Raw genomic sequence first — 23,537 nt, 5'->3', positions numbered from 1 at the left:
ATTTCCACCCTTTCCTCCCTCCAACCTCTCCCATGTACCCCTCCCACTCTCTTAAGTTCATAGCACCCTTTATTTAAACATGAGAATGGGTACAAGATTTTATTTTAATTTTTTTGAATTAATATAATCAAATCATTTTGCATTCCCTTTTCTACCTCTAAACTCCCTCAAGTACCTCCTCCCTTGTGCTCTTTCAAATTCCTGGCCTCTTTATTCTCTAATTGCTGTTTCTTATTGTTTTGTTTTGTTGTGTATGTGTGGGCACTCTGTGTGTATTCCTAGATTTATAAATGCAACCTACTCTAAGTCTGCATAATGCTACTTGTCTGTACACGTTTTCGTTTTCATAGCAGACCATTTGGTATTAGATAACCAATGTTGTGTTTTTCCTTCACAGAAGACTATTTTTCTACCCCTCATCATTCCTTAGTAATCTGTAGTTCTTTGCCTAGGGTTGAGGCCTCCTGAGATTTCTCTATCCATGTTAATATGTCTATTGGCATCATCCTTTTTCAGGTCATGTTTAGGTAGCCATATTGGTAAGTGACTTCATGCGTGTAGCTTCTGACATTTCTAAGAGACACAATCTCACAGCAAACTCCCCATTCCTCTTATAATCTTTCCTTCTACAATAATTCTTGAGTCTTGAGGGTGAGAACTATAATTATTTTTGGCTATAAGGAGATTTAGAATGTAGCTAGGGATTATGCTGATTTAGCAAAGTAGGGGTGATACGTTCTCCTTCAAGGTCCATGGCTTCAACAGCCCAGGTGGTGAGCTAGGTTATGATGTCCAGGCATGATAGCCTCTTCTTTACTGCTGTTACATGCACACCCACACCCATACAAACATCCCACTCAGCCCATATAAGGTAACTTGTATTTTGAATCCTTCAAGGCCAGGCTGGTTCTTCAAGGTGCCATTGGGAAAAGTTTATTATTTGGGCTAGGGGTGGGGAGCATGTGGTAACTATTAGTCTCCTTCCTCTCCGGTGGGATTTACAGCATCCTAGGAAGACAGTCTTTGACCCTTAACCAGACATCTACTCTTTTCTTCTTTTTAGCTAGCATTCAAAATAATGCTTGTGTGGCTTGTGTTACAGTGTGTGTGTGTGTGTGTGTGTGTGTGTATGTGTGTGTGTGTGCTTTTGACAGAGTACCACTGTGTAGCCTAAATTGAAAATTGGCTTAGAACTTCATTAGCCTCTTGAGTACTGGACTACAGGTATGTATCACCACATCCAACTAAATAATGCATTTTATTTTGATGTGTGTGTATATATATATATATATATATATATATATATATATATATGTATGTATATATATATACATTATTTACTCTGCTCTTCTTGCATTCGCCCTTTTTCAATGCCCCTTCCTTCCCCTTCTGCTTTCAGAACACATATATATATGCATGTGTATATGTATTTGTGTGTATATTTAAATCCAAATTCCATATATGAGAGGAAACTTGCAACATTTGTCATTCTTTCCTGTCATTTACCCTCCCTTGCTCCTTTCCCCTCTCCAATTAGGCCTCCTCTTCCTTCCTCATAGTCTGCCTTCCATTTTCATGGCATACACATGTATGTACATGAACATTCTACAATGAACATGTGATAGTCCAGACCCCATGTGTCCTGAATCAGACACACATTATGTCTCCTGAGTCAGACACACCACATACGGATCTTGGGGGTGGCCTGTTGTGATGTATTGTCGCTTGAAACAGGTGTTTCGCTAAACTCAGTAGGAAAAAATGAACAACATGTATTCTTCTCTTGGATCTTGACTCTGAGTCTCCTGTCCTGTTTAGTTAGAAGTTGTTCCTGGAGGCCTGGAGGATTTAGAGTCTGGCAGGCAGCATCCCATTGAGCTGGAGAAGGAAAAGGAAAGGGACCTTCAGAGAGACTAAAGTGATCCATCCCCTTCTGGATGAGGATAAACATTATATAAGTGTGCGATTAATTTATAGGAAAAAGCTGGGCGCTGGTGGCACACGCCTTTAATCCCAGCACTTGGGAGGCAGAGGCAGGTGGATCTCTGTGAGTTTGAGGCCAGCCTGGTCTACAGAGCAAGTTCCAGGACAGACTCCAAAAGCTACACAGAAACCCTGTCTTGAAAAAACAAACAAACAAACAAACAAACACCAAAAAACCAAACCAAACAAAAACCAAAAACCTTTTGTGTTCAGAAGAGACTGGATAGGGATGAATCTGGGGACGGTGACTATTACTGAGGGGCAATGACAGCAGTATAGACTGATGGTGGCAGTTATAAGACATCCGTGGGTAGCACAAATGAGTTCGCACAGTTCAATGAAGGCAGCCAAAGAGAGGCAGTACTCGGGGCCTTGACCTCAACCGTCTGGAAGGGCAGGAGGATCAGGCAGGAGGGATGGCGTGGCAGAAGTGAGCCACCTTAGACGGGAAGGACTGTGGAGTGGAATCAGTCATGATGATTTAGAGCGACTGAAAGGCTGAAATCAAGTCAAGTTGGAGAGAAATGAGGTTGGCATTTCAGAGAAGAATCGGGACTAGAGATAAACCAAGGGGGTAAGGACGTAAACGCCCCTCCCTGTTTACATGCATCCTTAAAGTCGCCCATTTCCCAACAACATGGGGTAAAACTCTTCATCTTATTGAAGACATGGGGCACCCAAGCCTGCCTGTAGGCCCAAAAGTCAGTGCCACATAACATTAAGAAGCTCAGACAGGATGCTTGACGCTTTTCTTCCCTTGCTAGCAAGACCAGGTTTAGAAGCCTGAAAGGAATGGGTCAGATTTGGAATAAATGCCCAGGGCTGGTCGGCTTCTGGGCAGAGTGAGCCCATTCCCGAATTTTGGTCTTTGCACCACAAGTCTTCCCCAGGACCCCCCCCCCCACATCTCCATACTCCTCTGGTGCCTCGGGCTCCTGCTTCCCAGACTGACACCACGCGCCCTCTCCCTTACCTAAAATTCCCAGATACATTCTTTGGTAATATCTCCGCTGTCTGCCAATAGTGTGCCACTTCGGTCGGCTCGGATGTAGAAGCCATTGGGCGCCAGCACAGTGAGCAAGTTGCTGGCCTGAAGTTCTATACAGAAGTTGAGGGCGAATTTTCCCCACGGGCGGAAGGTGCCAAAAGATGTTATTGACCAGAAGGATCCACCCTGTGCTGGGGAGGGAAGAGCTAGGGTTGGTCGTCCATTTGGAAAGCAGTTTTCTAAACAGTGAAACCTTCGGGAGGGGGTTGGGGGTGGGGTGGGGGATGTTCCTGAGGCATGCAAAGCCCCTCCCCCATCCCTGAGGATCCTATCCTGCCTGCATTGAGTAGGTCCTCTTAGAGAAATTCAGAAGAAATGCAGAAGACTCCCTGGGAACTTCACCAATTCCTACTCTGCTAAACCACCCTGGAGCCTTGAAGTATGAAAGCAAACTTATACTCTGTTTTTATGATGAGTACTGTCTGGAGTGGCGGATCCCTAAGACTGGCCTGGGCTGAGGCTGGGCAGGATAAGGATCTCTGGGTGGGGAACCACTCACCCTGAAAGTGATAAATGCCCTGGCGGCAGGGCAGGAGATGAATGCAGTCAGGCTGATCCAAATTGCATTGCATCAAGTCACGGTCTGAGGAGGAGCCCACATACCCATACCGACCTCGTAGGATTAGGAAGGGGCGGTTGGCAAATCGAATCCCCAGTTCCTCATTTGGGCCTGAAAGAGATGGAGAAGGAGTTATCTGGATAAGCTGGCTCTGTCTAGTGCTTTTCCAAAGGGAAGCAAAGGAGCGCTAATGATACCCAAGGATGATGTCAGCATCTTTCTGTGTGCTTGTTTGTGGTGTGTATGTGAGTGTCTGTGTGTGTGTGAGTGTCTGTGTGTGTGAGTGTGTGTGAGTTTGAATGTGTGTGAGTGTGTGTGAGTATGTGTGTGTGAGTGTGTGTGTATATGTGTGTGAGTGTTTGTCAGTGAGTGTGTGTATGTGTGAGTGTGTGTATGTGTGTGTGTTTGTCAGTGTGTGTGAGTGTGTGTATGTGTGTGAGTGTGTGTTTCAGTGTGTGTGAGAGTGTGTGTGAGTGTGTGTGTATGTGAGTTTGTGTGAGTGTGTGTTAGTATGTGTGAATGTGTGAGTATGTGTGAGTGTGCGTGTGAGTGTGTGTTTGTCAGTGTGTGTGTATGTGTATGTGTGTGTGAGTGTGTGTATGTGTGTGAGAGTGTTTGTCTGTGTGTGTGTGAGTGTGTGTGAGTGTATGTGAGTGTGTGTTAGTATGTGTGAGTGTGTGTGAGAGTGTGTGTGTCTGTGTGTGAGTGTCTGTGAGTGTGTGTTAGTGTGTGAGTGTGTGTCAGTGTGTGTGTGAGTGTTTGTCAGTGTGAGTGTGTGTATGAGCGTGTGTGAGTGTGTTAGTATGTGTGAATGTGTGTGAGTGTGTGTAATGTGTGAGTGTGTGTCAGTGTGTGTGTTTGTCTGTGTGAGTGTGTGTGTGTGAGAGTGTGTGTATGTGTGTGAGTGTGTGTGTTTGTCAGTGTGAGTGTGTGTATGAGTGTGTGTATGAGTGTGTGTGAGTGTGTTAGTATGTGTGAATGTGTGTGTGAGTGTGTGTATGTGTGTGAGTGTGAGTGTATGTGTGTGAGTGTGTGTCAGTGTGTATGTGTTTGCCTGTGTGAGTGTGTGTGTGTGAGAGAGTGTGTGTGTGTGAGTGAGTGTGTGTGTGTGTGTGTGTGTGTGTGTGTGTGTGTGTGTGTGTGTGTGTGTGTGTGTGCATGGAGGCCAGGCCAGAGCGAGTGTCGTACACCATTACTCTCTGCCTTATCTCCTGAGGACGGAATCTGTAACTCTAGGTTTTTCCTGAAGGTTGGCAGCCCAGCAAGCCTCAGAAATTCTTCGGCTTCTCCTTTCCAGCACTGAGGTGATAGGCACCCACAGCACACCCAGCTTTTTATGTGGGTGCTGGGGGATCAGAACTCAGGTCTTCACACTGGTGTAGTGTAGCAAGCTTTGCTCATGGAGCTGTCAATCACTCTAGCCCCAATACATTGTATTTTAACCTTTCCAGAAAAGCTGCTGTGTGCCAGGTCTAACACTAGGTGCTTGTGAAATGTTTGCCAGGGCACTCAGCGGAGCACAGAGCACAAGAAATCTAGATAGTCTTTCTTTGGGATGTGTTAGTCTATTTAATCCCCACCTCAACCCTGTGAGACAACAGAACAGAAGCCTTGGTCACAGACTTTAAAACTGAAGCTCCAAGAGGGTCTGCTCCAGCAACAACATTCAGCAACTGAATGCATACACACAGCCGACCCTTCTGATATCAACTCAGTGCTTCCAAAACCTTTTAAAAATGGCTCAGTGGGTGAAAGCGCTCGCCACAGAAGCCTAACGACCTGACTTCAATCTCGGGAACCAACAATGAGAGGGACAAACGAAGAGAAATGACTCCTGAGGTCTACTGACCTCCATATTCATCCTCTTTCTCTCCCTATACATGTGCAGCAACATCCGTGAGAGAGCTCTCCCCCTCACAGCATCCCTGGCTTGGGTGAGCCTGGGAGGAGAGCAGTGGCTTGGCTCACCTGGGATGGCGGCGTTTGCCATCAGCAGGCCATTGGATGCAATGCTCAGGAAACGTCCGTTGGGGGACTGCAGGACAATTTTGCCACAATTCCAGTGCACACGGAAGAAGGTGTCAGACTCCAGGGGGTGCCCATCAGCTATGATGGCCCTGTGGCGCCTCTGGAGAAAATGTGGGGATCAGGGGCCAGGAGTAAGGTTAACAACCTCAGCTTTTTCCCCATCAGTTTTAGTCCTGGACCCTGTTCCCATATCCTCCCCCAGCCCAGCCTCTGTAATATTCTAGAGTATGCCTTATGCTGTCAAAACTCTTTTTTAAAAATTGTATTTTTAGATTTCTGCATCTGTACGAATGTTTTACTTGTTATGTCTATGTACCACATGCCTGGTGCCCAGAGATAGTGTCAAATCCCCTGGAATTGGAGTTACAGATGGTTGTGAGCCATCATGTGGGTGCTGGGAACTGAACCCAGGTTTTGATAGAGCGGCCAGTGCCATCTCTCCAGCCCCTCAAAACTTCTTTGTAAGGCAAAAATGAAAAAAAAAATTATCCCCAGGAAAATGATTTTTTTGACGTCAGGTCTCCCATGTCCATCTGCCTGCTTTGTAGCCCAGTGAAAAGCATAAAACAATGGGGTCAGGGTAGCATAAAAGGGGAACTGAACTTTGACCCTGACACCAAAATAATTTTTGAAATGTTTAAAGTGGAAGTTATAACACATCTATAAGACATGAGAGAAAAACTTTGCAACTTGGGGTTGAACAGTGATTTGTTGGGATGGAGAAGGATTAAACATATAAACATTCAGCAAATTGGACTTTGTAAATGAAAAAAATGCTTCTCAAAAATGTCATTAAAAATGCAGAGGAATCTGAGTTTGGTGGTACATCCCTTTAATCCCAGCAGAGGCTGGAGGATCTCTGTGAGTTTGAGGCCAGGCTGGTCTGCATAGTGACAGCCAGAGCTACATAATAAGGCCCTGTCCCTGCAAAAAAAAAAAAAAAAAAAAAAAAAACCAAACAAACAAAGAAATGAGAAGATGAAAAGGCAAGGTATAGGTTGGAGAAAGCAAGAGCAGGACATAGATTTGGCAAAGGCCTTGACTTTAGAGGATATGAAGATCTCATAAAATTCAGGTACAAGACTATAAGCCCAGTAACAAATGGGCAAAAATTTGAAGACACCTAGCCAAGAAGACATATAATTAGCAAATAGATATGCAAAGATATGCTTACATAACTACTTATAAACAATATAAAATGCAAACTTAAGCACAGTAAGATGTTACCCAGCTCTTAGAGTAGCTACAACAAAAAAGATAGGCAATACTAAGTGCTGGCTGGTGAGGTTAGGCAACAATTAGAACCCTCCCACCCTGCTGGAAAAATATAAAAGGTAGAGTCGCTTTTGAAAACTGATATTTTCTGTCCTTAGTTTTCTTTAATATAGGATCTTATGTAGTTTAGGTTGGCCTCAAACTCGATAGATAATCAAGTCTGGATTTGAACTCCTGATCTACCTGTCCTGATCTACTGGCTTCTTCCTCTCCAAGTGCTGGGATAACAGGCATGCAACATCACATCCAGCTGAAAACTGCTTAATACTTTGAGACATTCAACACAAATCTGTTGTATGACCCAGTAGTTCTACTCCTAGGTGTTTATCTAAGATAAATGAAATGAAAAGCCTACAAAAGACTTCTTGCACAAATGTTCATAGCAGGTTGTAAACAACCTGAGTGTTGCTTATAACAACAATCCAATGGATAAACAAATCATGTTTATGCTTTGTGAATAGTATGAGAGGCCCCTGCACGTTTGATGAACTACCGGTATGTGCAACATAGGCAGATCTTAGTAAAATCCTGCTTTTCAAAAGAAGTACAGCATATATACCATATGAGTTTATTTAGATGAAATTATAAAGCAGGCAAGTCTAATCTATGATGGCAGAACAAACACCGCCCAGTGGAAGGGGAAGACCAAGGACAGAGGAAAACTGACTGTGAGGAGTAGTTGGGAATTTGTATGGTGGCCAACTATTCTCTAATTTGTGGTATGGCTATGGGATGGTTGCACGGTTATATACATTTGTTGAAGTACATTGAATTTTACACTTAAAGTAGGTCAATTTATATAACACCATTCATATATTTATATACAATACAGATTACACATGTATTATATCATTTACCTTTGTTTAAATTGTGCATTAATAAATTTTTTTTTTCTTAAAGGAAAGAGGGCCCATTGAAGGAGAATGAATGTTTATTGGGTAGGGCCTCCTGGCTCACCTAATCTTATCTGGCCATACACACGATGTAAGGAGAAAGCATGCCTAGACAGGGAGAGCACAGAGTTTACAGTTTCTTACCTGGGCTAGGTAGTAGCTATTGGCTGAACGAAGTTGTAAGGTAGGGCTCTCACTGTCACATTCATACTGGAACAAGGACATTGGGGTCAAGCGCTCAGAGGCAGCACATACCTCAGCATCTAAAGAGGAAGTCCACAAAGCAGCCTTTTAGCCCGATCCCAGCCCCTTCTCCGAGCTTATTTGTTGGGTTTCCCTGTATTTTTCCTTCCTCAACATTATGCTAGATCATAATAATCCGGAGAAGCCCAGATGCCCTTCCCTTAAAGTCCTATCTTTATCTGTTATTCTGCCCCTAGAAATGTCTCCTTGGGGACCCAGAATCTTTCTTATGACTAGTTTGAAAATGTCTTGCTTGTCCTGTGCTAGTTAGTATTTTGTTGACTTGACACAAGCTGGAGTCATCCAGAAATAGGGGATTGTAATTGAGAGATTGTCTGTAGACAAGTCTGTTGGGAGCATTTTCTTGATTAATAATTGATGTGGTAGGGTCCAGGGCCCAGCCCCCTGTGGGCAGCACCGCCCCTGGGCAAATAAATGGTCCTGGGTGGTATAAGAAAGCAAACTGGGCAAGTCACGGAAACAAGTTAGTAAGCACTGTTTCTCCATGGTTCTTTCTGCTTGAGTTCCTATCTTTACTTCCACGTCATGGAAGTTAAATAAACAAACAAACAAAAGCCAAAACAGAACAAAACAAGACAAAAAACCCTTTCCTCCCCAAGGTGCTTTTGAGCAAGTTGTTTATTGAAGCAACAGAAAGAAAACTAGGACACATCCTGAATAGTTTCTCCCTTTTAGAACCTAGTGCCTCAACCTTCCTATCCCCCCCCCCCCATGGTGGTATTTGACCCAGTACTTGCCATAGATGACTGAGATGAACCTCCGTGTCTTTGACCTCAGGCTGACCCAGGTTGGGAAGTGTTGTAGAATAAACCACTCCTCACCCCTTATAGGATTGGAGCCCAGGCCCAGGAGTAGGTGTGTGCCCTGTGGATACAATGTGCCTCCTTCTCCATCACACAGAGCCACAAGCCCTCTAGGCCGCACTTGCATGTAAAAAGCTGTCTGTGATGAGCGTTGAGGGACCAGTCGGTCTACATGAGACAAGAAATGGTGTGTGGAGGTCTCTAGGTGGTAGCATCCATCTTGGAAATGTAACAGGAAACCACACTCCTCTAGGCAGGGGACTGCTGCGTCTACCCAGATTCGGCCCACAGTGTGGTCAGCTCGGGCATAGCTGCGGTAGGTGGGGCTGTAGAGGATCACATGGATATGCAGGGCTGGTCTGGGGGTCCACATGTGGTAAGCTGAGAGAACCCTGGAGCTGCAGAATACATCCTCACCATCGGACTCCAGATAGCGACCAGAGATAATGCACTGGAGGGTCCATTTGCCATTTCGGTGGAAACGGAGCAGGAAGCATCCGTGGTGGCTAGTCCTTGGCCTGCCGTAGCATACAGTACCATCTGCTTCACACAGCAGGTAGAGGCCCTGCAAGCTCTTTAGTCGTACCACAGCCTGTGCATCATGTTCATTGCTTACCAGGAGCTCCCAGGTCTGGAGGTGTCAGGGGGAGGAGGAGGAGGAGGAAGGGAATGAGTGCTAGCAAGTCAACAACTGGAAGCCAGGACCCTCGGTACCATCAGCACCTCCAGCGAGGCTGGACACCCTCCCTTCCATACCTGCCTCGGCATCTGCTTACTGTGAACACTTCTACTCACTCAACTAACACAATTGAAAAGATTTCTGGGCTGTGGGGTAGTGTTGCATGCCTTTAATTCCAGCACTCAGGAGGCATAGGTAGACCTTGGGGAGTTCAAGGCCAGCCTGGTCTGCATAGCCAGTTCCACAACAACCAGGGGTACATAGTGGGAACCTGTCTCAAAACAAAGCCAACAAAAAATACAACAACAAAAATTCTATGGGCTGCCCAGTTCTGGAGACATAGGACTTATTAAAATCCGGTGGGAGCCAGAGAGGTAGCTCAGTGTAAAAGCACTTGCCTCAAAAATCTGACAGCCTGAGGTCTATCTCAAGAACTCACATTTAAAAAGTTAGATAGATGCCATCTGGTAAGATGGCTCAGTGGGTAGAGGTACTTGTTGCCAAGCCTGATGACCTAAGTTTGATCCCTGGATCCCACTTGTGGAAGGAGAGAACTGACCCCTGCAAGTTGTTCTCTTATCTGCACATGTGTGTCATGGTACATCTATGTGCATGAACACACACACACACACACACACACACGCACACACACACAAATGAATAAATAAAATGTAATGATTAAAAAAAAAAAAAAAAGCTAGACTCAGTGGCAAGCATCTGCAATCCCAGCACTCCTGTGGCAAGATGGGAGACCGAGACAGGAGTTTCCTGGAGGCTCATGGGCCAGATATCCTAGAGCACACAGTGTAGGCAAAACCAAGAGAGAGCACCTCAAGAGTGGAAGGAGAAAACTGACTCTAGAAAGTTGTCCTCTGATCTTACATGTATGCTGCACACACGCGCGCGCGCACACACGCACACACACACACACACACACACCCCTATGAGAAATTCTAGGTATCTACCTCACAGAAGTTAAACCTTCCTCTCTTTCCCTTGCTCCCATCCTTCAATGTCTCAAAGAAAATACACTTCCCTTTATTTCTTTCACCCTCTCTGCAGACCCTGGCTAGCACAATTCCCAGGACCTCCGCCTGCTGCATCCACCTCTCCAATAGAAGAGCCAGAAGGCATTCTGGCTCTAGGTACAGATGTTGAGATAGCAGAAACATGGGTCTAGCTTGCTCTAGATGCCTGCTTGTGCCTTCCAGCCTGGACTCCCCGCCTCTTTGTGATGACACAACCACCCTGCTAGGATGGAGTGCAGGAAACACTGAAGGTCAAACAGCTGGGTCAGCACTGACACTTCATCTTACGGAAACTATTTTCAAAGGTGGAGTAATGAAGACCCATGAACAAAAGCCTAAGTGGGAGTGTCTTGGCAGAGACTATGCCAGCGATTAGGATGGAAATGCAACACACACACACACACACACACACACACACACACACACACACCAAACTTGCCACTCAGAAAATTGGTTCTAGTCCAGGTTCGCCTTGTTACCTGTCTCCTGCCCAAACTCTTTGCAGTAGCTGTGATTGTACTCTTATATGCTTCAAAGGTGAGGTAGGTTCCTGCCCAGCTGATGAGCCCAACCCTTAGGTCCTCGGCTTTTGGATGTCTGTGTATCCACTCCACCTCAGCCATGGGGCCAATGCCACAAGTGATGACTCTGTCCGGCCCAGGCTTCCCCCCAGTGGTGAGGTCCCACAGGCCATATGGCCTGTAATAAGGCCCGTAGTACCCACCAGAAGCCGTTCCCAGAGGAAACTTCCCAGACAGAGGTCTGGCCTAGGGCCCAGCACCTCTGTGACCCGGGAGCATTGTGACTGTAAAGGCTGCCTCTTATCCCACCACAGTGGGGAAAGGGCACTGGCCGAGTAGCACCAATCCATGGGCCAAAGGTCGTAGGTCCAGAGCTTTTGGCATGCCTTTCTGACCAACTCCAAGCAATGAGGTAGGACGAACCTGGTAATCAGTACTGCAACCTGTGACTTTGGGACAGTCCCTCCTTTTCTTATTAACAAGATAGGAATCAACCTAGTTGTCTCCTAACAAGGGGACTCTGCTAGGTTCTCCGTGGCTCAAGTTTCCTTCCATCCTTTTCTTTCTTTTTTTAAAAGTTCAAGTTAGCCAAGAAAATCCTGTCTTTAGGGACCTTGGGAAGACAAGGTCAAGCTGTGTTGGAAATTACTCTGCAGTGAAGGTGAGGGTAATGGATACATAACCATTGAGGAGGAAATTGCTCTTGAACTTTAAAGGCTCACAAACAGTGACTTAAGTGGCGCACAGTGCTTTACCAACCCTGACTCTGTTACAGGTGAAAGGGCTGGGCAGAAAGCCAGATATGCGGGAAAGTTAAGGATACCAGCCCCGCCCCCAAAAGGCTCTGCTGGATCACTTCCCGGCAAAGCTCAGGAAGAAAACCTCAGCTTAGAGCCTAGACAAACTGAAAATAGGAAAAGAGGTACATCATAGAGAAATGGTGGGATCCACAGGGAAAAAGGCAATCAACTTTGCTTGGAGACTAGCCCAGAGCCCTGGCATTTACATGTCCTTCCTGATTATAGATGGGGTCTCCTCAGATACAGCGTCCCAGTGGTCCCCAGCAAAGTCTCCACCGGTGTCCTGTAAAGTAGGCTAAGAGATGCTGCCCCGTGCCAGAATCATCTGGGCAATTTTAAACATGCATGTTGCTGGGAAGGCTTCAGACCAGATCGATCATTTTTCTTAAGAGTGTCTTGGGACCTATCTTTTTAATGCCCGTTTCTCCCCTGTGTACAGAACTACTTGAAGAACTGATAAGTAGCTAGGTGAGAGATAGGACATAGGCTTGTGGTCGGTGGAATATGGTGGACTCACACCCCTAAGTAACAGTCCTCAGTGGAGAAAGGTGGATTTCCTCCCCTGGAAACACTACAGGCAGAAGCTGAGGAAGAAGAGGGCTTACATGTGTTGATCACAACTTCAGCTGCATCAAGCCTCTCCCATATTGTCTTTTTGTGCCCACAGTAACTCAGCGTTCCAACTTCCAGGCTACAGACAACACCGGGTACAAACCACAGCAAATTTATTACTCAATATCCAGTTCCATGTCATAGCACCACCCGGAGCCCTCACTTTCCTCCCCCCAAACATGGCCCCAAGGGTACACCCAAAACAGAAAAAACTGAAATCAAATCCACATCCCTGCTCCTCCCCTGGAAGAGGGGGCCTTGGCCAGGAAGCCCATCCGCAGGTCCCAGCAGGCGGGAGAGCAGAGCCCTCTGTGCCCAGAGAGCACGGCTCCAGGCTCCAACGACAAGAGAGAACATGCAGGCAGGAGCAGGAGCAGAGGCCTGTCTGGAGGGAGGAAGAGTGGGAAGGAAGGGCACTGCCTGAGGAGTCCGGGAGTCTGCTCATCCCGGGATGCACGCGGGAGCTTCCGGGCAGCAGGGGCCTGCCCCTGGCTGGCTAACGCTTTGACAGCTCATGGGACAGCCAGTCCAGCCCATCGTACAGCCCTGTGCCTTGGGTGGCACAGGTGGCCTGGACATACCACTGTAGGAAGAGAGAGAGAGGTAAATCAGCATCAGGGAAGACAGGGGTTACCTTTCTAGCTTGGTCTAGCCTGGGGCTCCCGAGGAAAGAACAGACTCAGTGCTAAGGGGACAAGAGCTTTACCGTGCGGCTACGCAAGTGCTGAAGCCCCAGCTTGTCCGTCAGCTCGCTCACAGGCATGGCATTGGGCATGTCCTGCTTGTTGGCAAACACCAGCAGCACGGCATCCCGAAGCTCATCCTCCTGCAGCTGAGAGGGGAGAAGAGAGGAGGGTGGACATATGGCTGCAAGGATCTTAGGTCCCCTGCGGACAGTGGGTTCCCTACACAGTGTACCGTGCAGCTTACTGATGAATAGAAGGCAGCTATAAATGAGCGCAAAGCCCCGGAATTTTACCTCCAGAAAAACCTTTGAATTTAAGAGCCTGCTCTAAGCGAAAATGACAAAATTCAAAACATAAAAAAGAACAAAACAACAAAACCCCCAAGCCCCTCTCTCTCCCCAACTCCTTAGACTCAGACAGAAAGGGATTTAATTGAAAACGTCCTGTCCAAACTGGGTGAGGAGCAACTTATCCAGTGCCACAAAACAAAAACAAACAAACAAACAAAACCCTAACATTCCCCACCCACAGAGTACTGGACTTCTGTACCACCTCAGAGAACTGTCTCTGATCTGGCCACTCACCATCTTCTGCAGTTCATCAGCAGATTCCTGGACCCGCTCTCGGTCATTACTGTCTACCACGAAGATAAGACCCTGGGTGGAAAGGAAGAAAGGGTTAGGGTTGGCGTTAGGTGAGCTCACTCCCACACACACCCAGCCCCAATCTGGTCTCTTGTCACATCTCACATCTTTAGTTATGCAAGCCTTTCTCCAGTACATTTCTACTAAGGGTCTGTAGAAAGCACCCCAGAGATAAAGGGAGCAAACAAAAAGATGTCCTGTTTGAGAGCTACAGGACACAGCGTGGTGCCAGAACCCTGCTTCCCAGAAAAAGATGAGGGTGAATTCTTAAGGAGGACTAGAAAGTAGCTAAGCAAAGGGGAGAGGGTGAGGCCCAGGACTCAGCCAACAAACTCTTCAGTCCTGGCCTGTACCACCCTCTGCCCTCTGTCCCCACTCCACCTGCGTGTTCTGGAAGTAGTGTCGCCACAGAGGTCGAATCTTGTCCTGGCCTCCGACATCCCAGACCGTGAAACAGATGTTCTTATATTCCACTGTTTCCACATTGAAGCCTGCAGGAAATTTTTTTGAAGAGAAAGTGAGAAAAAAAAAAAAAAAAAAAGTCCTGAAAGGAACTCACTAAAACAACTCGGATCAGCCAAGCAGTGGTGGCCCACACGTTTAATCCCAGCACTTGGGAGGCAGAGGCAAGTGGATCTCTTTTGAGTTAGGCCAGCCTGGTCTACAGAGCGAGTTCCAGGACAGTCAGGACTACACAGAGAGAGAGACCCTGCCCTCAAAACCAAACCAAACCAAACCAAAACAAAAGCCAACACACCCAGAAACAAACACTGGGATCTCTACAGGCACACAAACGCAGAAGGCAATGAGCAAGGCCAATGGGAATAGAATCCAGAAGGACCGGAGGTCAACAGATATGGTCCACGCCTCAGGCACCAGCAGGCACGTAGAGATACCGTGACCCACTTCTCAAGTAGCTGTATCTGGTGTCAGGGTCAGGAACAGATAAGGGCCTCAGCAGAAGTAGGAGCGGACCCCGAGAAGGCCCGATGCGACCTTCCCGCAAACCTCTGCCTCGTTCCCGGACTCACCTATGGTGGGGATGGTGGTGACAATCTCCCCCAACTTCAGTTTGTACAGGATGGTAGTCTTGCCGGCTGCATCCAAGCCAACTGCAACGGAGAGGGGCACAGAATGGAGACGGGAGCGAGGGAGCCCCCTAGAGACCAGGGAAAGGGAGAGGACTGGCCAGCTGGTGGTGATGGGGGCGGAGAGCGGGAGAGCCTCCAGGTGCGAGCTGTTCTCCACCTTCCGGGCCTGGAGGGCAGTCTGGGTGGCGAGTGCCAACTCCTGTCGCCCAAGTGGCAGAGGGGCGAGAGGGGCTCGGGGGGTGGGGAGCCCGGGAGGAAGGCCGCGTTCCTTTGAAAAGTCGTTTCCAAGGGCGGAATCCTCCCTTCTTAGCAGCCGGGCTGGGGCGGAGGAAGCGTCACCCCACCCAGGCCCCAGCTCCGGGTTTCAGGCCCGGGGCCGACACCGCAGATCGTGGCCCGCACGAGAGCGCAGCCCCACAGCTTCGGCGGCGGGGTGTCTCGGGGTCGGGGTACCAGGTGAGCGGGGCCGGAGGGACGCGGGGGCGGGAGGGCTGCGGCGGGGCCGGCGCCCCATCCGGGCCGCGCGCTCGGTCTGCCTCACCCATGAGGATCCGCATCTGCTTCTTCCCGAAGATCCGCGAAAAGAGCGCGGACACCGTGAGGCCCATGGTGGGGCCCGGGGCGGGGGCGCGGGCAGGGACGCGGGGTGAGGGCTGGAACCGGCCGGCCGCGGGGGGATGGGGCGCAACAGCAGAAGGAGGAGGCGCCGCCGCCGCCGCCGCCGCCGCCTCCGCGCGTCCGGGCCCGCCCGACGTCACGTGGCCCCGCCCCTCCGGGCCCCGCCCCGGCCCCGCCCCCAGGCGCGTTTGCGGAAGAACTGAAGTCTGACGACCTCGCAGGGTCTCCGACTACTGCAGGATTTTGCTTTATTCTTTATTCTTCAGCCATCGACTTCCATCCCCAACAAGGCTCTGGCAGGGTCTAAAAACACACTTGAAAGACTCTCAAAGTAGCTCATTCTCTTTTGTGTTGAGACACTGTGCCCACGATGTCACCAGCCTTGGGTGGCCCGGGACTTGCTATGTGGACCAGACTAATCTCGAGCTCACAGAGATGCGGCTTCCTTGGCCTCCCGAGTAGATTCTTAGGACAGAAATACTGCCCCCTTGGTGCCTTCACAATGTCACAGGAGCCTTGGTTTTTAGCCGCTCCCCACTTTTATTTCGAGTGTGTGTGTGTGTGTGGGGGGGGAGTGTAGAAGTCAGAAGACAACCTGTGGGGATATGTTCTCTTCGGCCGTGTGATAGAACTCAGCTCAGGTCTTTGGGGCTTGGTGGAAAGTTCCTTTATTGCTCAGCCATCTTACAGGTCCCACAAGAGTCTCGATGGTGTCCTCTTGAGATTAAAATCTTTTACTGTGTTGTCACCCAAGACGAAATGCCGGGTCCCACCCGATTCCAGCCTCATCGGTAGCTGCGCCCCTCCCACACCCTAAGCTGCTGTTTAGGAATGATTCTTGTAAACGTATCCACCTTTCTTGGTTTCCCACATTTGAATTTACTTTGGCAGTCTTTACTTGTTCTTCAAACCCCAAAATGTCTTCCCTGAGAATATCCATCCTTCTAGACAGGCATCCCATCTCTTTTCATACCACTTTAACTATAACCATACACACTAGTGTGAGGGCAGGGTCTACTCGTTTGCATGTTTCAAGTTTCTTGGCAGCAAGGCCATGTTTCTTCAGGGTGCTGGAAAGCACTTAATACGTTGAGAAGTGGACTGAGATAGGATTCCTAAACTTAGTAGCTGAGTGATATTGGATAAGTCGCCTCTCTGTATTGTATGTTCCCACAAGTGTAAATTGCTGTTTATGATATCCTCTGAACAGAATAAATAGCAAAAACTCTTGTGAGCCCCCTAGCATATGCTGGTATTTAAGATGAACCTTGTAGCTATATGAGTGCTCCTCTAAAAGCAGAACTAGGAAGGGAATTATTATGCTTTCTGTTAATTAGGTGCTGGTCTTGTTTTCTAGTATGAGTCTTGTTGCTTTTTAGAGACATATGGGACATTGCCCCAAATAGTTGCATACTTCTTTCAACCCGGGATTTTGGGGCAAACGCAGTGCGACGTCGCCCCCTGTCGCTCGCTGGTGGTAGTTTGAGGGCATTAGGCATCTCGAAACCACTGCTCACGAGTTCCGGACTTTGCTTTTCCCAACTATCCCCTCTAGTTACTTCCTCTCCAGTCTGTCAACTGACCCAGGCTGTGGAGGCCCCGCCCACCTCGCGCATCCTGGAGGCGGGGTCTGTGGCGTTTGCTGCCGTCACTTCCAGCGGACCCGGAAGCGGTGCTGTCAGCGGCCGGAGTTAGGAAACCGAGATGGATCCGAGCTTAGTGTAAACCCTGGGCCGATCCTAGGCCGAGGTGGGCGGGCCTGGGTTCGGGGTTTAGCGGAACGGCTAGGGCGGAGCGGCTTCTGGGCCAGCATTGGAGAGCCGTGGCTGATCGCTTCTGCTCGGCCCGCGTTGCCCCGCCTGCAGGTTGGAACCGGCTTCCACCTTCGGCCTGGCTCGGCCCCGCTTTTGGCCACCGCGGCCCCTCAACCCGCCCGGACAGCTGGGTGTGCGGCCCGAAGCTAGACGGTCCTCTCTGCTTCGCTTCTAGATGTTTTTGTGGCTCTGCCCAAGGCTGCCAGAACACTGACGTGGAGCAACCCACTCCAGAAGCCCCATGGAGAAGTTTGGGATGAATTTCGGGGGCGGCCCAAGCAAAAAGGACCTGCTGGAGACTATAGAGACTCAGAAGAAGCAGCTTCTCCAGTACCAGGCAAGGCTCAAGGATGTGGTCCGGGCCTATAAAAGTCTGCTGAAGGAGAAAGAGGCTCTGGAGGCGAGCATCAAAGTACTGTCAGTGTCCCACGAGGCGGATGTAGGCCTTGCAAGTGTGCAGTCTCCAGGTCTCACGTTCCCTGACTCTGTGGATGATCGTTGCTCCACTCACAGTGAGGATAGCACCGGAACTGCCGCTAGCTTGGATACTGCAGCGAGCCTTACGAGTATCAAGGGTGAGTTTGGGGTTGAAGATGACAGAATGGCCCGTGGACCACTTCCTCCAAAGTCCGAAGAGGCCAGTGGGTCAGAGAGTGGCGTTAGTAGTAGCAGTGGGGATGGACCGTCTGCGGGTAGTGACATGGACAAAAGACTACATCAGTTGAAAACTCAGTTGGCTACTTTGACTAGCTCCTTGGCTACAGTCACCCAGGAGAAGTCCCGTATGGAGGCGTCTTACCTGGCAGACAAAAAGAAGATGAAGCAAGATCTAGAGGATGCCAGTAAAAAGGCAGAGGAAGAGAAGGACCGTCTGGAGGGAGAGTTGAAGGGGCTGCAGGAGCAGATAGCAGAAACCAAAGCCCGACTCATCACACAGCAGCATGATCGTGCCCAGGAGCAGAGTGACCATGCCGTGATGCTTCGGGAGCTGCAGAAGCTGTTGCAGGAGGAAAGGACCCAGCGCCAGGACCTGGAACTTCGGTTAGAAGAGACCAGAGAAGCCCTGGCAGGGCGGGCATATGCGGCTGATCAGATAGAAGGGTTTGAACAGCAGACCAAGCAGCTGACCCGTGAGGTAGAGGAGTTGAAAGGTGAGCTGCAAGCCGTTCGAGATGAAAAGAACCGTCCAGACCCGAGGCTGCAAGAGCTTCAGCAAGAGGCTGTCCATCTTAAAAGCCATTTCCAGGCCCAACTGCAGCAAGAAATGAGGAAGGTAATTATTCTCATACCCTTCAGTTATTTTTAACTTAGAGGGTCTCACCGTGTAATCCAGTCTGGTCTTGAACTCAGAGATCAGCCTACTTTTCCCTACAAAGTGCTGGAAGCAAGGCACTCTTCTCCCCACCCAAGACAGGGTGTTGCTCTAGTCAAGGATGGCCTGGTGCTTGTTGGCCTCCTGAGTGCTGGGATTGCAGTCGGGTTCCACGTTCCCAGCCACTGGAAAATTCCACCGGTGGGTCCTAGGGAATCTTGTTTGGTGTACTGTCCTTGCAACAGGATGAGGAGTTTCCGAGCATTTTTTGGGTTCAAGCCAGATAGCCTTATCTAGGCTTCTAGGCGCTGGCGCCTTACCAGCTGTGCATGACAGCTGTGTAGTGAAAGGTTGTGTGTCTTGAGAAGTGTGTGTTTATAGGTAGAGGGACTGAAGGAAACAAAGGGGATTTTCCCTGGGGGTGGGGGAGGGAGTAAATGCCTTTGTCTGAGGTTTTAGAAAACTACTGTTTCATAGTGTTTCCTTTCTTCCTTTCAGTAGAGAGGGATAGGAAAGAATGTTACACGAGGTCTTTAAATGACCTGGGAAACGCATGGTTAATAGGAATGTACATTGTATTTGAGCTCAGTAAAAAAAAAAAAAAAAATGGACAACTATCATAGAAATAGCAGCACACAAGGGAACTTCAATTAAAAAAACCCCAGTTCCCACCGGTTCCGGGCCACCCTAATCCCTCTCGCTCCTCCACACCCAGGCGACTGTAGGGGTTTGTGCCTTTTGTGGCTGCATTATCACCTGTCCTTTGCTTTGCAGACAGCCCTTGCGGAGGACCAGCTTCGCCAGCAGCGTCAGGTAGAAGAGCAAAGAGTGGCAGCCCTGGAGAATCAAATCTCTGAGGTGTCTGAACTGCTGGGCACCTACGAGAAAGCCAAGCAGAAAGACCAGCTGGCCATCCAGAAGCTGAAGGAGCGGATTCTGCAGCTGGACCTGGAGAACAAAACACTGGCCCTGGCAGCCTCTGGCCGGTCCTCTCTGGACAGCCACGGGGACGAATCCAATCTGGATATCAATGTCTTGAAGGATAAGATGGAGAAGCTCAAGAGGCTACTGCAGGTTGCAGCTAGGAAAAGCCAGGTGACCCTGGATGTGGAGAAGCTCTGTGACCCTGAGATAATGCCCAGCTCTGAGGCCGCTGATGGGGAAAAGGCTACGGTGCTCTACTACCAACAGGAGCTGAAGCAGCTGAAGGAAGAGTTTGAGCGCTACAAGATGAGAGCCCAGGTCGTGCTCAAGAGCAAGAATACCAAAGATGGGAGCCTGGCGAAGGAGCTGGAGGCTGCCCAGGAACAGCTGGCTGAGCTGAAGGAGAAGTATATCTCCCTGCGGCTGTCCTGTGAGGAGCTTGAAAGCCAGCGCCAGCAGGAGGCCGAGGACTGGAAGCAGGAGCTGGCCCGGCTGCAGCAGCACCATCGGCAGGAGCTGGAACATAGCCAGCTGGACTTCAGGGACCGCACACTGAAACTGGAGGAAGAGCTGCATAAGCAGCGGGACCGGGCCCTGGCTGTGCTTGCTGAGAAGGACTTGGAGCTGGAGCAGCTGCGCTCCATGGCCCTGTCCTCCGGGTTGCCGGGGCGCAGGAGCCCTGTGGGTGGGGTGGGTGGTGGGGCTCTTGGGGACCCTGCTGACGTAGCTTCCCCCGATAGCCTGACCCAAGCCCTGCAGCTCGCTGCAGCCAGCGAGCCCACTTTCTTCCTTTACGCTGAGCAGTTGGCCCGAAAGGAGGTGGAGATCACCTCACTGAGGAAGCAAAAGCACGGGCTGGAGGTGAAGGCCCACCAGCTGCAGGAAAGGCTGCTGGAGGAGGGCGAGCGGCACCGGGAGGAGGTTGGGGCCCTTCAGAGCCACATTGAAAAGAACACCAGGGACCAGAGCCGGGAAGGAGCCAACCTGGAGTATCTCAAAAACATCATCTACCGCTTCCTGACCTTGCCAGACAGCCTGGGCCGCCAGCAGACGCTCACGGCCATCCTGACTATCTTACACTTCAGTCCCGAGGAGAAGCAAGTGATAATGCGGCTCCCAAGTGCTGGGAGCTGGTGGCCTTCCGGCAAGAGATGATGCCTTTTCCCACCTCCTGAAATCTCTGTGCCTCTTTTATGTGGGAAGGGTGGGCTCAGATTTCTACCATCTCTTCTCTCGAATTCTCACTCACTCCTTCACTGTGTTGAACCCAGAGCAGTTCCAAGTAGGATGGGATTTTCTGCCAAGTGCCATTAATGTAACTTTGTCCTTGGGCTGTAGGGATACTGCAAGTGTTGAGACCGATCTTCTGGGGGTGTGTATGTGGAAGGAGCTACGGGAGGAGGCTGGGGCTAAGAGGCGCAAGAGCGGGAAGCAGTGAGAGCCTTTAGGAATAAGATGTTTTATTATGCTCCTAGCTCCGAGCTAGGAGTAAATGTGACTCCCAGAAGAGCTCATCTGACTTTGGAGCATACACAGCAACTATGTGTGTATTCCTTGTCTGTCAGAATCTAGTTCACTTTTGTCCTAGTTTTTCTGGGGACATAAACATCAAGCTAGAAAGACACCAGAAGTTAGAAATAGTAACGGTCTGTCCAAAGGGCTGTGGAATGGTGAGTTCATCCCAAAACTTGGAACCTTGGTTCCAGGAACGAGCCCACTACTCTGACCATCCTAGAGAGGGTGCTGAGCACCCATGTGACCTCAGACATTTCCCAAGTGATCTGATATGGGCCAGGACAGGATTAAAAAGAAACCTCTCTTGCTCAAGCTGTCTGCCCAAGGTCAGCCCCAGAGTGTGAGTCAATGACTTTACTGTCTTTCCATCAACATTGAACTTGTATTAAGAAATGAAACCCTAGCTTCTTACAGAGCATTCAGACAGTAAACTGGGGGGGGGGGGCTCCCTGGATACAAGAAATTCCCGCCTTTAATTGTTCCCAGCTGTGTTTGTTTCTGCAGGACAGGAAAGAGGGGGTAATTTGCTGCAGATTCCAAAAGACCGTTATGACCCTCACAGGAAAAGCGATGTTCAGCTGAAGTACTTTGCACCCTGTGGGTGTTGGCAAAGGTTAATTCTATTTTTTAAGGAAAGATAGGTCTCAGAAAAACCCGGGTCAAAGCAATATCAGGTGTACAATTCTTTTCTTTGCTTGGTCTGATCTTCTGGTTATAAAGACCTTTGGACCTAAAAGACCAATGTTGGACCATTAATATGTATCTTTTTGCTATTTTTATTATGGAGATCTGTTTTGCAAAAGTTTGGGGTACTTTGGTCAACAATGTTTTGGATGGGTGGAGGTGAGCTGATTCTCTGCGTGAGCAGACTTCAACGAACAGAAGTGCTATCTTTATGGTAATACCAATGGTCATTAAACCTGAGTGACTTGAGCTGTGTTTCCTCAATGGTGGTGTCTCTACATCTGAACACAAGTAGAGTATGAATGTAAGTGGTGAATGAGAAGGCTAGATACATAGTTCCTTATATTGATCTCTGAGCTTGGATCTGTATTCCATTATGCCAGTCCATGAGCTTGACTCCAGAGAGGACTACCTCAGGGCATTAACTGCCTCCCATGTAACACATTTCTTAGCCTGGTTTTGTGTGTGTGTGTGTGTGTGGGTGGGGGGGAGGCGCTGCAATGGAAAAGCTTTCTAGTGGGTTTAGTGTGTGGGCTTGATGTGTCCGTAATTACTGCTTCATACTCTAGAAGTAACCTGTTTGTGAATGCTTCTTCATCCTTAAAATAAGGATTCATGGGGCTGGAGAGATGGCTCAGAGGTTAATAGCACTGACTGCTCTTCCGGAGGACCTGGGTTCAATTCCTAGTACCCACATGGCAGCTAACAATGTAACAAGCCAGACACCCTCCCACAGACAGACATACCGGAAAAACACCAATGCAAATAAAACTAAACAACAACAATAATAATAATAACACAAAAAAATAAGATTTCATGAAACCCTACAAAGTTACCTCAGGACATTAACACTTCATTTCTTTACCTTGCTTTTCTAAATGCAGGATATTCTGTGACTGCTGTTATTTTAGGTGGTTCTGGGAAGGCTAGTAAGATCCACAGCTATAGTTACTTTTCCAGAACTAGTATTTGCTGTGCTTAGTTTTTTTTTTTGTTCGTTTCGTACATTTATATAATGAAAATTACTCACCACAACTCCAATTCCTCCTCTCTGTCTTCCACTGGAATGCTCAACAAATCCCCCTCCAACTTTCATGTTTTCTGTTATTTTTTTTAGGACAGATTTTCTCTGTGTAGCCCTGGATGTCTTCGAACTTGGGTCAAAGCAGTATCAGTTGCCCAATTCTTTCCTTTGCTTAGTCTGCTATTCTTGATTATAAAGACCTTGGGACTTGAGAGACCCTGCATGGACCAGGCTGGCCTTGAACTCACAGAGATCCCCCTGCTAATGCATCCTGTGTGATGGGATTAAAGGCGTGCACCACCACCTGAGAAGTTTTTTTTTTTTTTTTTTTTTTTTAAATTAAAAACAAAACAACTTTGTGTATGGATGTTTTGCCAGCAAGTTTGTTTCACATGCAAGCCTGGTGCCCCCAGGGGTCAGAAGAGATTGTCACATCCCCTGGAATTGAGGTGGCAGACAATAGTTAGTTCCCAAGTGGGTGCTGGGAATTGAACCCAGATACTCTAGATGGACAGCAATTGCTCTTAACCACTGAGCTATCTCCCTCCCACTCTTCTTTCCCTCCCTCCCTCCCCCTATCCCCTCCCTCCCTCCCCCCTACTCACTCCCTCCCTCCATCCTTCCCATCCTCCCTCCCTCCCTTCTTCCTTTTTCTATCTTCTGGGGCAGGAACTCTCTGTAGTCTAGCTGTCTTGAAGTTCACTATGTAGACTACGCTGTCTCTGCCTCTTA

At 48.8% G+C, this 23,537-nt stretch overlaps 3 protein-coding genes across 5 annotated transcripts; 1 reads left to right on the top strand and 2 right to left on the bottom strand.

Moving 5' to 3' along the window:
• Positions 1 to 1,742: 1,742 nt before the first annotated feature.
• On the bottom strand, positions 1,743 to 11,327 carry Fscn3 (fascin actin-bundling protein 3). Its single transcript, XM_051175793.1, has 7 exons — positions 11,040 to 11,327; positions 8,788 to 9,484; positions 7,931 to 8,049; positions 5,559 to 5,718; positions 3,531 to 3,701; positions 2,957 to 3,162; positions 1,743 to 1,878 (listed from the first exon to the last, which is right to left on the bottom strand). Exons 1-6 carry the CDS (start codon positions 11,181 to 11,183, stop codon positions 2,957 to 2,959), a joined length of 1,497 nt encoding a protein of 498 aa, XP_051031750.1. The 5' UTR covers positions 11,184 to 11,327; the 3' UTR covers positions 1,743 to 1,878.
• Positions 11,328 to 11,405: 78 nt separating this feature from the next.
• On the top strand, positions 11,406 to 20,759 carry Gcc1 (GRIP and coiled-coil domain containing 1). Of its 3 annotated transcripts, none has more exons than XM_051175789.1 (3): positions 11,406 to 11,493; positions 17,522 to 18,619; positions 19,433 to 20,759. In XM_051175789.1, the coding sequence occupies exons 2-3, from the start codon at positions 17,588 to 17,590 to the stop codon at positions 20,735 to 20,737; spliced, it is 2,337 nt and encodes a 778-aa protein (XP_051031746.1). In that variant the 5' UTR covers positions 11,406 to 11,493; positions 17,522 to 17,587; the 3' UTR covers positions 20,738 to 20,759. The 3 variants fall into 3 exon arrangements, with proteins under 3 accessions (XP_051031746.1, XP_051031747.1, XP_051031745.1); XM_051175790.1 differs by lacking the exon at positions 11,406 to 11,493 and adding an exon at positions 11,680 to 11,742; XM_051175788.1 differs by lacking the exon at positions 11,406 to 11,493 and adding an exon at positions 14,934 to 15,370.
• On the bottom strand, positions 12,590 to 15,628 carry Arf5 (ADP ribosylation factor 5). Its single transcript, XM_051175791.1, has 6 exons — positions 15,456 to 15,628; positions 14,855 to 14,935; positions 14,205 to 14,314; positions 13,764 to 13,835; positions 13,200 to 13,325; positions 12,590 to 13,076 (listed from the first exon to the last, which is right to left on the bottom strand). The coding sequence occupies exons 1-6, from the start codon at positions 15,520 to 15,522 to the stop codon at positions 12,990 to 12,992; spliced, it is 543 nt and encodes a 180-aa protein (XP_051031748.1). The 5' UTR covers positions 15,523 to 15,628; the 3' UTR covers positions 12,590 to 12,989.
• Positions 20,760 to 23,537: the final 2,778 nt, after the last annotated feature.

This window comes from Phodopus roborovskii, unplaced genomic scaffold (genome assembly GCF_943737965.1).
Source record: "Phodopus roborovskii unplaced genomic scaffold, PHOROB, whole genome shotgun sequence".
NCBI classification, from domain to species: Eukaryota; Metazoa; Chordata; class Mammalia; order Rodentia; family Cricetidae; genus Phodopus; species Phodopus roborovskii.
This window is presented reverse-complemented; position numbering and strand designations above follow the sequence as displayed.

Excerpts from the sequence above, each read along its gene's own strand:
- Arf5 (XM_051175791.1), bottom strand. The coding sequence starts at position 15,522 with ATGGGCCTCACGGTGTCCGCGCTCTTTTCGCGGATCTTCGGGAAGAAG. Across the intron at positions 14,315-14,854 it reads CACCACCATCCCCACCATAG|GCTTCAATGTGGAAACAGTG; the intron begins GTGAGTCCGGGA and ends AATTTCCTGCAG. Across the intron at positions 13,836-14,204 it reads ACTACTTCCAGAACACGCAG|GGTCTTATCTTCGTGGTAGA; the intron begins GTGGAGTGGGGA and ends CTTTCCACCCAG.
- Fscn3 (XM_051175793.1), bottom strand. The coding sequence starts at position 11,183 with ATGGCTGAGGTGGAGTGGATACACAGACATCCAAAAGCCGAGGACCTA. Across the intron at positions 8,050-8,787 it reads GTTCATCTCAGTCATCTATG|ATGCTGAGGTATGTGCTGCC; the intron begins GCAAGTACTGGG and ends CTTCCTCTTTAG. Across the intron at positions 5,719-7,930 it reads ATAGCTACTACCTAGCCCAG|AGGCGCCACAGGGCCATCAT; the intron begins GTAAGAAACTGT and ends CATTTTCTCCAG.
- Gcc1 (XM_051175789.1), top strand. The coding sequence starts at position 17,588 with ATGGAGAAGTTTGGGATGAATTTCGGGGGCGGCCCAAGCAAAAAGGAC. Across the intron at positions 18,620-19,432 it reads TGCAGCAAGAAATGAGGAAG|ACAGCCCTTGCGGAGGACCA; the intron begins GTAATTATTCTC and ends TTTGCTTTGCAG.